Below are 17,704 nucleotides of genomic sequence, written 5' to 3'. Positions count from 1 at the left end.
TAACACAAGAGTACTTTTAGAATATAGAGAATTAATCAACAAATTCAGAATTTTAGCACTGTAATGGGTTCAGCCTCAGACGAGAATATTTAGTACTTAAAGGAAAACACTGTCATTGTAATTTAGCAAATTATTAGGATTTCAATGAGGAAAAGTTAAATTATAGTATTAATCTCCCTTCAGGAACAAATCAGCCTTCACAGAATCACCTCAGTTTCAGCAAGGAGGAACTCTTTGGAAAAATTATGGCCATCAATTGTATTTATAACTGGGCTGGGATTTGTAAAAGTCAGATCCCTGGAAATCCACATTAGAATGAGGCAACCTGGCCTTAAAGGGTTAAAAGTTATTGACTTCTCTTTGTTACCAAATTCTCAATACATACAACTTACGAATTTCATGGGACACAAACTTGTGTGCAAGTATCTTTGTTAATTCACTTCAGGTTCATCTCTGAGCCCTCATTTGCCTGAGGCCAAAAAATAGAAAGGAAAGAAATGTGAATCTCAACATTTCTAGGCAAACCCAGTCAAATTCAGCTGTTTCCCAGTCCCATCAGGCTTCAAGCGTGGCCACATTTATGTTCTGCACCTTCATCCTCTCCTGCCCCTGCAGTTGATGCTAAACTTGGGGGTCTTACCAGTATAGTCCTGCACAGAGGATGAGGGTGTGATGTCGATTTTCTCAGTGTGGAATCGACTCTGTTCTATGCGGCCTCTTCTCCAGGATGTGGTGATTGGTGATTGGACCATCTCCGGTCCAGGGTCCTCTCTTGGCCCACACCTGCCTCTATCCTTTTTGAGCTCCCCTGAGATGCAACCACCTCCCCTCCTTAATCCAGAGATGCACTGTCTGCTCCCACCATGTGCTCCACTGATGTGTCTCCTCCCTCCTGGCCAAGTAACCCCTCTGCAGCCCTGGGTTCTTCATTTCTCCTCCTCAGCTAACCTACACACCCCACCCATTCAAGACCACCCTCAGCGGCTACCCCTTGCCACACTCGGGCTACACGAATCCTCCCAGCCCTCCCCAGCCCAGCAAGCCATGTCACTGTTCCTACCCTGTGGCCCCCATCTGGGACGGTACAGGACACTTCACTGAGTCTTGCTCAGCCACTGCTGTCCTCCAAGAAGGGCAGCCGAGCTGTGGACTTTCCATTCTCCCATCTTCAAGGGGGATGTCATACTCAGTTCCCTTATCCATGGAGGGGGGCTTGTCCAGGAGGACTCCAGGGATCAGGTTGCAGCCCCCACAGTGCTGCCACATATCTTGCTTCCTCTCCAAACTGCATCCTTTATTTCCCCAACATGGAGGCTCTATATTGACTAGGGAGAGGGCAAATTATTTTCTCCCTGTTCTAATTCTCTTTCAAATATATTCCATCTTTTACCTTGATCTGTGCCCCCTAGCCTTAGACAATACATGCTTGCTGCTGCTTCTCTGTCCCATGCTGACAACACTTCTTTGGGTCAAATAATGGCCCGAGCCTCTCCCCAGGAAGAGGACTGCAAAAGCTTTGTCCCATCACCTGCAAGGAGAAGGGATCCTTTCCTGACGCAAGCGAGAAATTCCAAGTAGACATGACTTCTTGTATTGGACCTACTAAATCTGGGCAAATGGTCTCATTTGCTGTGACAATATTGGAAATCTTCTGTATACACACAAACATACACATAACTAACCTTTCAAAATGAAAGCTATTTTCTATGCCTCAGCAATAAAAATATCAAATCTATTGTCTGGTTATCCTTTCTCTCTTAGGGAAAATACACCACTGCTCACCAATTTCTCATATCAAAAATGTGTTTCTATGTCTCATACACATTTTTGGTCCTAAGTAGCCTCTTTTTGTTGTTATTGCTCTGAAATCAATTCCCAGCAAAGCTGAAGGATTCCCATTGTTCTCCAAATACCAAATCACCTTTTCATCCAACACTGGGGGGTATGGCTAGTAGCTGGACTTCTAAGAAGGACAAAGTTATGTCCATTTATTCTTGGCTCATTTCAGATATGGCCAGGTTCTCCTCTGTGTCTGGAAGGATGGAGGGAAACGCTAGGTCGTGTCTGGGAGACTAAGCATGAAGGATTACAGGAGAGGGGATGAGATGATGGTAGAGGGGGTATAATGTCAGCAGCATAAAAAAAGACAGATAGGGAGTAACAGGACCCAGAGTCGAGTGCAGGTGACTATGCAGGTTATTGAATATCTTTGTGCCTAAATTTCCCCGTGTATAAGATAAAAATGCTAACCACCCTGGAATTTCAAGAATTAGAAGAGATCTCAAATATACAAGCCAGTCGCATGGGGCCTGCAAAGAAGTGGTGCTGGGGAAAAGATGAACTCACCTTCCTCAGTTCATCTCTTCCCTCCCAGGCTGAGGGCACATGCATCAGCCTGCCTAAGTTGCCAGGAATACCCCTGCCATCTCCCAGAAGGTCAAGAATATCTCCCCGATGTTGTTGTTGATGTTCCTTTTGCAATATGTCAGTGTTGACCCCACACCCTGATTTGCATTCTCTTCCTTTTTCTAGCTTCTCTCCTTAGTTTTAGGGAAGATCCCAGGATTAAGTGGGCTGCATAAACTCAGATTTCCAGGCTTTTCCAAGCTGGGGGACTGGAGACTCAGCAGGGCACAAGAAGTAGGGGAGGCAGATGTGTCCGGGGAAGTCATGTTTCAGCATGCCGGTTGAATGCATCGATGGAAATTGGCATTGTACCAGGAGAAAGGGCTTCCTCCCTGGGAAGGGATGTCAGTTCCAGATTGCCACATCCCAAGAAGCAGTTTGCAAACCTCAATGTTTTGTCATGTCTGACACTTCCTGACCTTCCACTTCTTTGCTCCCTAAAAGTGGAGCTGTCAAATAGATCGCCACAGCCAAGAGATGCTTTAGTGAGTTTTACCTGCTCCCCTCACCCCTCAAGGCTTCCTAGAGCTTGAGACACAAAGTAGGGGTGAGAGAAAAGCATACAGTGTGAGTTGATGGTGATAAGAAACTATGTGAATGTGACTTCTAATGTAGGACAGGATGAAGTTGTTTTTTTGATCTCATATTTCATGCAGGGCTGGGCTGAGGATGTGGCAGGCATGGCATATGCCCTACGTTCACTGCCAGAGGGGGCTCCCTGCCTGCCACAGGTGAGAGCCAGCTCTGGGGTGCCTGCCCCCATGGGGGAAGGGGGGCGGAGGGGGCCTGGTGGGGGGACTGGGTGGGAAAGGACTGGTCCCCAGGAGGACCCTACCACAGAATCCACAACCTCATTGCGTGAATGTAATTTTCTCAAATCAAAATGAAATTGCAACAGGTAAAACCCTTACACTTGTTAATTTTTATATTGTACCCTCTTCTCCAGGATACTGTAGAAGAGTATACGTCATTCATACAAATGTCTGAAAATCTGGGCCTGCATTCTGTTAAGTGAATCAGAATGCTTTATCATCTAGATACTGCAAGGACATTTTAATATGATGCATTACCTGTGTTCCATTAAGGCTGACGACCACCAACCCAAAACAAATTTCATGTCCTACTTTATAAAGAAGACATTGAATTATGGCCCTGAACATTATACAGTTTGACCTTAATGTTTTTTAAAAAACATTTTACCATGTGCACTCTTGCTTTTCAATGTCATATTTACATTTATCCACCCCGGCCTATTTCTGACTAGTGGACTCTTTATTGTTCAGCAAACGACTTATTGACAGCACGTTCAGCAACTCACCTGTGTGCCCCATCTCCAAATTCAAAGCTGTCTTTAGAAATCACTCCCACACAACCCATTCTCATTTTCTACTTTTTCAGCGTTCTTGTTTTATTTCTCTGAATGTCACTGGCCACATCTGCTTGTCCCAAACTTCTGTATCTTGAAGCATCAAGTATACGCATCACGCAAATGGCTTTCAACTTCAAGTACTGAAAACAGTGTCACAAAGGAAACCTAGTGTGGTTCACTGATTAACCCTGAAATCTTTGTCCCCAAGTTGAAGGCAAAAAACACAGTTAAAAAGTTTAAATGCATGTCTAACAGATTCAACCCATTCTACAATAGGTCTTGGTAATTCAACCTTTTTGGCTCCTGTAAGCATCCGTCTGAAAACGCAAATGTACTATTTGCATGTCAGGTTTTCTCCCTGTCTCTAACGCCCTTCGCCTTCCCTGTTTTTGCAGTGGTCAGTATATATCCGAGCCGCTGTCCGAAAAGAGAAAGGCCTGCCTATCCTCGTGGAGCTGCTCCGAATAGACAACGACCGCGTGGTGTGCGCGGTGGCCACGGCGCTGCGGAACATGGCCTTGGACGTCAGAAATAAGGAACTCATCGGTATGTTCTCCCTGATTCACAGTGTCACAGGTGTTCAGTGAAAATATTTTCTCTCGGGGTAGGTGTGGTTGAACCCATATGCACAGCCTATGCTTGTACAGAAGCTGTGCATTTATTAGCAGCCTCATTGTTTCTGCTGTCCTTCTAGTTTAAATCCACTGCACTGATTCATCTTCTAGAATTTAGAGGAAAATGCGATGTTTGTTGACATTTCTAATCCTTGCAAATTAAAAAGGACCTCAGTGCTCAGCCCTTGATACCGTTTTCTCAATCCTGTGAACCTCTGCCAGGCTGGCTGTTTGTTTCCCATGCAGCGAACTGAGGAATTTTGATAGGATTACTTTTCTTCCCCTCTCTATTTTAAATTTATTTTAGATGAGACCATACTAGCCCTTTAATCCTATTCATTTAAGAAATTATCTCTCTTTAATTTGGTATTCAAGAAATACAGTGGATCTTTTATTAACAAGGCACAAAAGAGGTAATACATTCACCTGTCTATTCAACAAAACTCATGGCCTGCTTTGTTCCAGGCCTGTTCTAGGCCCAGACATTAAATCAATAAGCAAAACAGACAGGAAGCCCTGCCTGCCCTTGTGGAGTTTACATTCAAGAGAAGGAGATGTTCAAAAAGCAAACTAAACAAATGAATCACACAATGGAGCTGAGTAAAGGGTAATGAGTGAGACTGCGATTTTATTTGTAATTGACATGATATTCACATAACATATTGACCACTTTAAAGTCTACCATTTTAGTGGCATTTAGGATATTCGTAATGTTGTACAATCACCACCTGTATCAAGTTTCAAAACATTTTCATCACCCCAAAGGCAAACCCTGTACCCATTAGCAATCACTCTCCATCCCCCTTCTCCAGCCCCTGGCAACCATCAATATTCTCTCTGTCTATGGTTTTTCTTATTCTGGGTATGTGGTATAAATGGAATCATAGAACATATGACCTTTATGTCTGACTTTTTTCACTTAGCATAAGGATTGTGTTTCTTTAATGGTAAACTAGTTAAGTTATAAACATAGACATTCATGGACCACAAAGTGATACTATGATATACTGGCTGAGGGTCCCTAATCCAGAAGTCTAAAACCTGAAATGCTGCAGAATCCATAATTTTTTGAGTGCCAACAATTTGCTCCAATGAGCATTTCCAATTTTGAATTTTTAGATCAGGGATGTTCAACCAGTATTCTTAACTGGTGTGTATTCTGCAAATATTCCCAAATCCGAAAACATCAGACATCCGAAAACACTTCTGGTTCTAAGCATTTTGGATAAGAGATCCTCAACCTGAATGCATACAATGCGAACTAATTAAATCAAGCTGGTTAACGTATTCATCTCCTGAAATAATTATCTTTTCTTTGGTGAGAATATTTGAAAATTTACTCTTAACAATTTTGAAATATAAAATACATTAACTCTAGTCACCTTGTTGCATAATAAGTCTCGTATTTAAATGTATTCTTCTTAAGTGAAACTTTGCACCCTTCCACCAACATCTCCCCATTCCTCTAACCTTCAGTCTCTCAAAAGCACCATTCTACCCTCTGCTTCTACAAAGCGTGTGTGTGTGTGTGTGTGTGTGTGTGTGTGTGTGTGTGACAGGGTCTCACTGTGTTGCCCAGGCTGAAGTGCAGTGGCATAATCTTGACTTACTGTAACCTCCACCTCCCAAGTTCAAACAATTCGCCTGCCTCAGCCTCTCGAGTAGCTGGGATTACAGGCACGTGCCACCATGCCCAACTAATCTGTGTATTTTTTAGTAGAGGCGGGGTCTCACCATGTTGGCCAGGATGGTCTCGAACTCCTGACCTCAGGTAATCCACCCACCTCGGCCTCCCAAAGTGCTGGAATTACAGGCATGAGCCATCAGCACCCAGCCTATGCTTCTGTTAATTCCTTTGTTTTAGATTCTACATTTAAGTGAGATCATGTTGGATGTGTATATATGTAAGTGGCTCATTTCACTTAGCATAATGTCCTCCAGGTTCATCCATGTTATTGTAAGGGACAGGATTCCCTTCCTTTCTATGGCTGAGTAGTATTCCCTTGTGTATATACCATATTTTCTTTATTCATTTATCCATTGATGGACACTTAGGTTGCTTCTATACATAAACTATTGTGAATAATGCTGCAAAGAACATGAGAGCTATAAATGGTTCTGTGACATACTGATACCAGATCCTCTGGATATATACCCAGAAGTGGGATAACTGGATCACACAGTAATTCTATATTTAGCTTTTTGTAGAACCTATATACAGTTTTCCTAATCAGTACAGTAATGGCTATACTAATTTACATTCCCACTAATAGTGTACAAGGGTTTCTCTTTCTCTTCATCCTCACCAACACTCGCTATCTTTTATCTTTTTTATAATAACAGTTCTGATAGATGTGAGGTGATCGCTTATTGTGGTTTGAATTTGCATTGCTTAGTGATATTGAACCTTTCTTCATATATCTGCTAGCCATTTGTATTTCTTCTTTTGAGTAATGTCTATTCATATCCTTTGCCCATGTTTTAATCAGGTTATTTGTTTTCTTGCTGTTGAATTGTTTGAATTCTTTATATATGATCGATATCAACCCAGAATTATATTTTTGGTTACTAATAATATTTTCTCCCAATCTGTAGGTTGTCTCTTCATTCCATTATTTTTTTTTCTGTGCAGAAGCTTTTTAGTTTGATGTAATCCCATTTGTCTATCTTTTATTTTGTTGCATGAGCGTTTGGAGTCAAATCCAAAAACATTATTGCCCAGATCAGTGTCATATAGTTTTCCCCTATGTTTTCTCCTAGAATTTTTATAGTTTAGGTCTTATGTTTAAGTCTTGAATCCATTTTTAGTTGATTTTTGTATGTAAAAGTCTAGTTTCATTCTTCCATATGTGGATATCCAGTTTAGGGTTGTGATTTTCAATGGGAGGTGAAGATAGGGGTGGTTGGGAAAGTAACACTAGAGACTCAAAGGAGGTGAGACAGGAAGCCATGCAGGTATTTGGGGGGAAAAGAATCCAAGTTAAAGGGGCAGCCTTTGCACACAGCCCCTGGAAAGGGAACTGGGAGCAGGCCAGTGGGCTCCAGGCCTTCAAGGGGCCTTGTGTACCTGGCAGGGTGAGTGGTAGGAACCAAGGTCAGAGAGGCCTTCTGATGCCTTCCTCTGTAGGTGGGAAGGTGCTAAGGCTAAGGCTGATTGATCTCCTGGAGAAAGATGAATCTACTGAAACCTCTCAGAGGATGACACAGTCCCTGCAGGCCATTGTTCTGGCTGGTAGGCATCTGGTATTAAGGATATGATTTATGTAGGGTCACTAGTCCAATGACAGCATGAAATCCGGCAGCCTGAATACAGGGAACAGGTGTCAGTAGGCAGCATCCAGAGGCTCAGCAGAAGGGAGCTGTACAACCTCCGTGGCAAGGGTACAGGTGATCTTGGGAACTGGGAGAAATTAGGTGACAATAGACAGAGAGCTCAAGATTCCATTCCTGGGGCAACTGGAAGACCAAGTGTGGCTCCAAGTTGCAGACAAAATGTTTCTATAGTTACATGGTTGTTCTTCCCCTATCCAAATTACAGAGAGTGATATATTAAGCCTTTTATGACCTGAGAAGCAGCCACTTTTTCTCCTGCCATTTCACAATAGCCATCATATCCTCCAAGAATAACCATAGTATTTGCAGGTCTTCAGTCATTTATTTATTCACTGCAAGACCAGACTGCAAATCGGTGTCTCATAGATTCACCATACTTGTAATACATTATACAGCAGGAAATAAGCTTGCAATTTGCTATTTACACTTAGTTTGCATTGAATGTAAGTGTTATCTGTGAATTTTGTAGATTTGGTATATCTAAAGTAAGTAGGTCGTTAGCTCCAAAGGTCAAGATACTCTTCCCATATACTTTTTTTTTTCATTGCACAGTTGTTTCAGACAGGACAGCACTGGGATTCCCAATAAAATCCTATCCCTTCTCAAAAAAACTGAGAAAAAATTCAATAGCTAATCAATCTACTGCCTGGATACTAACTACTAGGTATTGTGTGTGTGTGTGTGTGTGTGTGTGTGTGTGTGTGTGTGTGTGTTTGGTGGATTATAATATAACAAAATAGTGAACTATTGATTGGTTTGCCAGCTCCTAGGCATCTCTTCTTTCTCAAAAGCCAGTTATCTAGTCTTGTCTCAGAGACAGGAACATTTAGACCACTATACTGCCTGTGTTCAACTAAACCTTTACTATCAAATGTCACCAGACAGGAAATGAAGCCAGTCATTTAAAAGTAGAAGGGAAAATATCTAAGTCACAGGTTTATGAAATCAATACATTTTTTTATTGACTGAGAAGAGCAGAATTTAGCAAGAACAACATTGGATTGTATTTAAGAGAGAGGAAATGTGACTTTTACTAACTATTTTACCTTAAATGCTGTACCCAAGTGGTTTTTGTAGGAAGATGGTATACAGAACTTCATACACAGAAGAAAGCTGCAGTGACTTTGAATGAAGAACAGTGAAAGGTTAATCTTGGACCTCCTCTCCTCTCCTGTCTGTCACCTCTCACAGAAGGCTAGGGTGACATCATATGGTTTCATGACATTGAAGATCATCTGTATTCTGGTTACTCCAAACAGGTATCTCCGGCATGAACCTCAGATCCTGTGTCCAATGTCTGTCTGCTCATCCTCTCCACTGGATGTCTTATGAGTGTCTTAAATATAGCATGTCCACAACCAAGGTCTCTCCCAGACCTGACCCTTCCACAGTCTTCCCCCAGAAAATGACCAGTTACTCTTGCAGGGGCCCAGGACAGACACCTTGGCACCCTCTTTGACTCATGCAATCCACCTCATACCTAATCTGTCAACAAATCTGGTTGTCCTTCTGAGTTTTCCCAATCTCCAACACTTCTCTTCATCTTCATTGCTTTCTCTCTGGTCTAAAACTCCCATCATCTCTCTCCTGGCTTATTCCTGTGCCCCCCCTTACCTAGTCTCCCTATGCTTCCTTCACTTTAGATGGTCTCCTATTGCAGTGGCAACCAGATCATCCTGTTGAAACCTTAGTCAGAGCATATTACTCCTCCACACCAAACCCTCCTCATCTCAGTGTAAAATCAAGTCTTTGCAGGGCAGATGTGGAAGCTCCCTATGACCTCTCCAACCTCACCTAGTCCTCTTAAAATCAATAAATTTTCTTCGGTCACTGGTTGACTGTGATTCCTGTATTACATGCTCTGAGATCCTGCCTCAGGGAATGTAAACCTGCTGCTTCCTTTGCTTGGAGTCTCTTCCTCTTGGCGTTTATGCAGCTCAGTCCTCACTTCACTCACGTCTTTCCCAGAGAAGCTTTTCTGGCCACCATACTTAAAATCTTACCCTCAGCTCCTTTCCCTGCTTAATTTTCTCCACAGCCCCAATTACCTTCTAATAAACGTATTACTTATTCATCTTGGTTTTTTTTCCATCTTTCTCCACTGTGAGGTAAGCCTGTTAAGAGCAGAGAGTTCTCTTGTTTCTTTGCTGGCATATCTCATGTCCCTAGAACAATGTCCAATCCATAGTAGGGACTTAATAAATATTTGCTGGAAAAAAAGTGACTGAAACAAATATTTCCTGCCTGGTCATCATCTTAAAATGACCCCCAAGTCAGCAAAACATTAAGGAAATTAAATAAAACATTAACTTTAAAAAAGGGGTTTTCTATTTAAAAAGCCAAGAATTAAACAGGCAGTTTGTTTTCTCCATAAATTTACTAGATGCATGCAGACATTCAGGATTTCAGAAAGAATCCAGTTCTTTTCCATCATTGGTTCTAGATTTTCAGTTTAAAATAGAATTCTTCTTAGATCATTCTTTTAGTTAGAGGTTGGGGGAGACAGGCTACCACAGTTGCAACTAAGGAATCGTTCATCTTTCTTAGACTCCATTATCAGGGAAACTCTAAATAGGCTATTGAACAATAATCACGCTATCCCATGAGGTCTAATGAGAATCATACAGTAGCATTAGCAGAATGTAACACGCTTTGCCTCTCCCTTGGCTTTCTATTTGGACTATTTCCACAGTTATGTGTCTGTCTCTGGGAACCAGCGATAAGTACGCTATAGATAGATCTTTTTCTTCCTACTGGCATGGAATAGTAGCCGAGGTTAATGCACATCCATACATTTCTTTGCAACCTTCAAAAAATGTTAATTATCCTTCTGAGTATGGAAGGTTTAAAAAAGGAATGATAATAATTAGCTTCAGTGAAAAGAGCAAACAATATTGTATTGCTTCAACAAAAAGTTTAGCAAAATGCCACCCATTTCAGCACGTGGACAGTTCCTGATGTAGATGGCAGACCTTTATTTTAGGCAAATCCCATCCTCTCTGCCAACAAACAAACTCAAAGAAACCAAACACTTAAAGCATACATGAGCCTGCATTTACTACCTGCCATCACCATTCAATGCCCACCTTGCAGTGGCCTTTCCTGATAAAGGCTACTCCCTGCACCCAGAGATGAAGTGGGCAGCACCTATTTGATAAGAAACCTTCTCGCTTATTTTGGATTTCCATTGTGTGAATTTTATCCTCACATTGTCTCTTATGTTTTTTTGTGTATGCATGCCTTCCCCAAAGGAAACAATAAGCAGGCATCAGGTGATGTATTTATTTTTATGTCTGAGAGTGTCTAGCACTTTGCTATGCTCATAACAAGCACTCGGTATGTAGTTGATGAATGAATTAACTGGTGGATAAGTAACACAGTGTATTTATTCAAAGAGCAGATCTGGAGGAGGTCTGGGGAATCCAAATAGAGGAAGGGCTAGGGGGATGTCTGTGTCTGTCTCTTTCTACAGTGTCCAGGGAACAGAGGAAAGAAATACAGCTTAGATGCTCTCTCAAATCCAGACTCTAATCAAACTCATTCTGCTGCCACTGTGGAAGAGGCTTGAGATTGGGAAGGAAATAGTAATGCTTTCTGTGTGCGATTCAATCACTGCCAAAGCTTCGTGTTGGCGGGGCCACTGCATCCCTGCGGGTACTGGCGGAGCTCGCAGAGCCCTTCCCCTGGCTGCCCGGGAGGTGGCGGCTTGCCACAGTTTCCAGCAGGCGAGCCAGGGCTGGGATGCTGCGAGCATCCTCTCAGCACCCTCCTGAGGCTGAAGAGAAGGGCCTATCCTCTGTGTCGTGAGCCTGGCCCTTTCCCAGTTTGCCATCATCCTTTGGCCTCATCCTCCTGTGCTTTGTAGGACTGTTTCCCTACATTCTGCTCCCATTGGGATGGCTGCTTCACCACATTGGGGAGGATGTGTAAGAATCTTCCTTTGACACCGTCATATGTTCCTATTCTATAATCCACTTTTCACATTGGGCTTTCTTTTCACTTTACCAACTAGCTGAGCTTCTGTCCAGGCAATGCCCTCTCTCCCCATTCCAACCTCAAAAGGAGCACAAGACAGGATCTGACTTTCTCTGGAGTCAGGATAGGACCATTTCCTAGGGGGAATCTGCTGCTTCCCAAGCACAGGCATCCACCAGGAGAGATGGAAGGGAAGGGCACTACACAGCGCCCCCCTGTGTAGCAAGCAGCACACAACTCATGATTTTCCACGTGAATGAAATGAGGAACAAAATAAGGGTAGTTTATTGCCTGGGAGTTTTTTCTTTTTTAAGTAGTAAAAATCATTGCTATTCCTTTCCCCACATGGGTCTTTAGATCATCCTTTTCTTTCATTCGGGGGGCTAAGGAGGTCAGAAGTGGGCAGGGGGAATTAGGGCCATCCTTTCAAGCTTCCTTTACTTGCCAAAATGTTTTAAATATTCAAATAAAAATTTGATCTGCACATTGTAAAGACTGTTTCTGGACAAAGATTCCTGGTGATATTTAAAGAACAACATAAAAATGTTCTGTCTTTGAGTGAAAATAAAGACGGAATAAAGAAAGTGGTGATACCCATAGAATTACAATACTCCTTCCTCCATGCCAGGTCTTTAGTTAGTGAGAAATGTGTTTTCCTTTGGAGAACTGGAGTGAGGGTTGGGGAGAACAGGAAAAATCTTCCTTATATCAATACTGTCCTGAATGTTACATATAAAGCTTTATAAAGATTTTCTTTTATTTACTCATCTCGCAACGGAACCTGGGAATTCTAAACCTGGAAATACCGCTCTTCATCGAAGCTTTGAGATACCTGTTAACCAAACCCTCGATGACCAGAGCATGAGCTGGGGAATGAACAGATCCTGATAGACATGTCTCCACTTCCATGACAAATGGTTACAAATGATACTCAGGACATCATTCCTCAAAGTCGGTCTAAATTCCGCAATTTAGTATTGAAACGCACCCGAGTCAGTATCCTCTCCGTGCTCACAGTATCACATTGCATCCCCATTGTCTGCTGGCAAAACTGAAAAACAGAGGGCTCTAAAAAACATTTAGACTGCTATCACTTAAAATGGTTGCCCGTGTGTTTTATTATTTTGCATCTCATGCTAACGACTGGCACGTGACAAAACGCTCTGGGATATGGGCACTCCATTCAGGGGAACAGACCCTTGAGGGTCACTGATCACCATAGGCACCATCTTTACTTGTGTTCTTGAGCCTGGACACATCCCACCTCCGTCCAGGGAAAGCTACAAGGCTGTGGAAATGCCAGTGCAACCCAGGAAGGCAACATGCTGTTTTAAGTACTGGAAATATGTAAGTTCACTTTATTAAGTAGATATGAGGAAATGTTAGAGACACATCTTCTCTGCTTTTTGAAACATGTTTCTTCAGACCCAGACAGATGCCGTTTTAATTAGAACACTTGCAATTTCAATTAGTATGTTAAAAAGAAACCTGATTTCTTAGGCAAGGTGATTTGTTGGAGCTCTCTCTGCTTCTCTGCTGGATTGTTTTAATAACTTGATTTCACAAGCCACATTTTAGGCAGAAGGCAAGCTCTGTACTTTGGCTCGAACATTGTATCTTCAGATTAGGTGCCTATTGCAGCTCCCATCTCCTAAATGCCAGAACCTAATTTCATGAAGGCTGCCTCCCTTTTCGGTGAAGCCATGGGTTCTTTGTTAATTAACTCGGGACACCTGTTAGGGAATTTTGGCAGCTGGGTCTGGAAGATAAGAATTCCTTAAAAGGGAACTTGTAAATAAATTGAAGAGCCAATAATTATTTTATTAAATAATAATTAATGATTTGTCCCTTGGATATACTCCATGTGGGAAAAAAAGGCAAAATTGAAACATTTCCAGTTGATTCAAATTCAGAACTTCTGCCCAAAGGCTTAGAGACCTCGAAGAAAGAGAGCAAGAGAGGGAGAGCTGACCTAACGTTATCTGGACTGTTTAGGTATTCATTTTATGCCTGGCCAAACAGTTTCCGAAGAAAAGCTTTAGAGAGCAGGATGCATGAGAAATGAAATGGCTCTCCTCAAATAACCACAACCAAATCTTGAGAATATAAAAATAGAAAAGAGACTTTCGCAGGATAATGTTTTTACATTGAATTCCCTTCTATGTGTGGACTGCTATCTTCTCTCCTTGTTGAAAACAAAAGTCTCAATCAGCTGGAAAGAAATTATTGTTTTTACTCTTGAATACTAAAAAGTAATGGATTAGAAAAGAGTTTAAAAGTTTAAAGATGAATTCTCTTTAACCCGTCCTGGCTGATGTTTGATTATATTTGTTATACTGGATCTCAAAAAATTACGGAGCAGACAAGGATGGCTGTAATTGGGTTTCAGCTAAAAGGAAGGCTCCAGGCTGGCGCCATCAATCAGATGGGCCAGTGGTGCTGCCCTGGGGGGCGCATAAGGCAGAAGAGAAGGAGGCAGACAGCAGGGAGGGAACACCAGTCTAGCAGGAAGGGCACCGCAAGTCCCCCGGGCATACACCAGGGAACCAGGAAGGAGACAGAAGCCTAGAGATGCAGCCCCGCGAGTGTCTGGGCAGCCTGAGGCCAGATGAGAGATGCTGGTCTGTGACCTGGCACAAGCAGTAGGCGCAGATTCTGCTCCCAAACCAATTGCCTGAAGAAGAAAAAAGCTCATGTTGTTCATCCTGCCAGACTCCAGTCAAAGGGACATTGAGTGAGAGAATCAAGCAATTCCCAACAGCTCCTCATGAAAATGTCCTGAAAGTTCATTCAAGAAAATTAGCTGAAATTCAGACATTGTTTCTCTCATAACCAGAAAGTTCATAACAATGTACTGTCCATTTGGGAAGCTTGGTTTTTTTAAGTTAAAACAAAATTTTCCTATTCAATTTCTTGTATTATAATGTATTTAAGCAATGTCAGGTAAAATGAATGGATTTGAAGCATAGGGTGGCTTATTTCCTAAGCATGTAATAGCCTTTAAACCCAAAGTGTATCTTTCTTATCATTTGATAGAGGCAACTGAACTGGAGGCATTATAGCCTGGGCTGCTGCACGTATGTGTTAATGTGCAGTGTGTTACTTTTAATTAAAACTCACTAGTATTGCAACATTAACATTAGAGGTTATTCAAAGCTCAAGACAGATCAAAAGATACAAATGTCTGTGGTCCTCACCTTGAGAGTTGAACAGTCTCAATTTTTTGGTCTAATTTATTGGTCAGAAAGGAAAGTTATAGTGATGGAATAGAAGCTAGTGGTATTACATTTTAATTGACTATTAACTCCACAGACTAATACCCCCAGTGTCTATGTGAGTGACCTTATTCCTCTTCAAATGTCAGAAACTCAGTAAGTTTAATTTTCAAGTCACCATCTCCTTTCTTCCTCAGATCCGAGCACAAACCCCGCTTTGTACTTGGCCTTCTTGTCTCAGTGATAGAAATGAACAGAAACTTTTATTGTCTTCTTTTCTTCCTTTTCTTTATCCCAAGTGAGTAAACCAAGTATAGTCTCTTATTGATACTTTGCCAAGGAGTTTCTTGAGTTCTCTTTACTACCCCTCTGCGTTTTACTTTTCAGTTTTAGCCCATAGCATGGCAAGCCCAGGACACACACATAGCACCCTATGGGGGTTCCTGCCTTCCATCCCTTTTTACCCAGTCTGCACTCCCCTCTCCCACATCACTACTGCCACGCTTACCTTTGCAAAGTACTCCAATTACAAACTAGTCAGTGTTTCCTGATGTGAATGACACAAAATGAACTCTGCTGCCTCAATTTTTTTTCTTTTTTTAGAAAACATTTTTTGAGACAGGGTTTCACTCTGTCACTCAAGCTCTGTCACTCAGGAGTACAGTAATGCAATCTCAGCTCACTGCAACCTCAGCCTCTGGGATTCAAACGATTCTCATGCCTCAGCCACCTGGGTATCTGGACCACCATGCCTGGCTAATTTTTATATTCATAGTAGAGACAAGGTGTTGCCATGCTGGCCAGACTGGTCTTGAACTCCCAACCTTAAGCCATCTGCCCACCTCAACCTTCCAAAGTGCTGGGATTACAGGTGTGAGCCACTGTGTCCAGCCCAGATTTTTTTCTTAATAAAAATTTTTATTGAGGCCCCCAAGAGCGTTTGTGCTTCTTAGTGCATTAGGTATGTCTCTCTTCCAAACTTGCTGGAACCTTCCAGCAGCATTTGGCACATTCACGTATTTTGGTTCCTAGGATAAAACTTTCCTAGTGTTCGTCCTACTCTTTTCCTCCTCTATTTTTCTCCCCTCTTTGCCCTTGTCTTCTCCACTTTACGTCACTGCTGTGTCCTGGATCTTTTTGTCCTCTCCCCCTCTCCTCTCCCCTCCCTTCCCTTCCTCCTCCTCCTTCCCCTCCCCTGCGCACTCCTCCTTTTCCCTCTCCGTATACACACTATGTCTAAACCTCTCCTCCATTTGATTTCAGGTGCTCTTCATTTCTTCCTGCAATCCAGGATAAACTTGTATAAACCTGATATAATTTCCCTTCTGCCTGAAGAAACGCGTTCAGCACTTTTTATAGTGCAGGTCTGCTGAAGATAAATTCTCTCAGCTTTGTACCATTTTGAAAATGTCTTTAGTTGCCTCCATCCACAAAGGATATCTCTACTTAGTAGAATTCTGAGAATATTTTTTTTTCAGCACTTCAAAGATATTGTTCTATTGTCTTACGGTTTCCATAGCTTTTGATGAGAATTCAGTTGTTACTGTTGTTTCCTGAGTATGTGTTTTTATACTACCTGCTTTTAAGATACTTGGTCATTATTGATTCTCGTATTTCCTCTACCCCTATCTCACTTCCCTGTCTTTCTGGGAATTCAGTTAGATGTATATTACACTACATGATACTATCCTGCAGGTAGGTCTTATAGCCTCCGTTTAAGACTTTTTTATTCTTCATTTTCACTTTGTGCTTTAGTTTTGATAATTTCTAGTAATCTATCTTTAAACTCACTGGTCCTTCCATGTGCTATTTTCAATCCTTTATAAAGGCCATTATATAAATCCTTCCTGTCTGATACTGTATTTTCCAATTCTAGAATTTCAATTTAGTTATTTCTTATAGTTTCCATTTCTCTGCTGAATTTAATTTTTTTCATGCATGTTGTCCATTATCTCACTAGATAATTTAACAAATATATCACAGATAAAGTCCTTATCTACATATTCTAACATCTATATTATTGTGGATTTGCCTATGATAAATTTAGTTTCTTTTAATTTTTGGTCATATTGTCTTACTTCTTTGCAAGTCTTGTGATTTGTTATTGTATGCCAGATGTTTTATGTTGAAAGATTTGAATAGACTGAGATCGGTAATTCCTTCCTCCTAAAAAGCACCTCATTTCATCCATGGGTTTCCTAAGGTAGAGGGCTGAGTCAATCTAATGCTTCAACTATGTCTGGGCTTTAATTAAACTCAGCCCAGTTGTAACTTCAGTTAAATTCAGTTCACCACTGAGTTCAAATGTTTCAAGAGCATGATCAGTATTTAATCTGCAATTAGGCTCAGAAGGTGAGCACCTATAGATTCCAAAGATTTCTCTATACTCTGTATCCTATTGCCCAGTTATCAGTTTTCTGAGCCATATAAGATCTCTTTCTCTCTCTCTTTCTCTGTCTCTCTCTCTCTCTCCTTTTTTTCCCTCTCTGCTGTGAAGCTCAGCTGCCAGCTTTTTGGATCATTGCACTACCTATATTTTTCAGGCCTTGTATAATTTTACAATTTTACATCCACTGTCTCTATCTATCCTCAATATGTACCATTTCTGAGTTCGCAGCCTCCTTTCCAATTGGACACTCTCTCCTCTGTCCCTACTGATAACATTTTCATTGTAACTCACTAAGATGGCTCACAGCAGCCATTTCCCCACCCTGATGGCTCTTTCACCTCCTTTCCTATCTACTCCTAACCCGTCTTCCAAGACAAATTCAGGCCCCACCCTTTTTACAAGC

General features: G+C 41.7%; 1 protein-coding gene across 4 annotated transcripts in view; it reads left to right on the top strand.

Annotated features, from left to right (window-relative positions):
- The window catches only part of CTNND2 (catenin delta 2), a 942,360-nt gene that overhangs the window by 825,114 nt on the left and 99,542 nt on the right, over window positions 1-17,704 (top strand). For 3 of the 4 annotated variants that reach the window (XM_033178804.1, XM_033178806.1, XM_033178805.1), the window contains exons 16-17: window positions 3,063-3,137; window positions 4,171-4,321. In XM_033178804.1, the coding sequence (XP_033034695.1) occupies window positions 3,063-3,137; window positions 4,171-4,321 (226 nt within the window). The remainder of the gene's footprint in view (window positions 1-3,062; window positions 3,138-4,170; window positions 4,322-17,704) is intronic. The other variant, XM_033178807.1, reaches the window with a different exon arrangement.

Source organism: Trachypithecus francoisi, unplaced genomic scaffold, assembly GCF_009764315.1.
Source record: "Trachypithecus francoisi isolate TF-2019V2 unplaced genomic scaffold, Tfra_2.0 Lachesis_group2, whole genome shotgun sequence".
NCBI classification, from domain to species: Eukaryota; Metazoa; Chordata; class Mammalia; order Primates; family Cercopithecidae; genus Trachypithecus; species Trachypithecus francoisi.
Note: the sequence above shows the minus strand (reverse complement) of the source record. Positions and strands in the feature narration are given on the sequence as shown.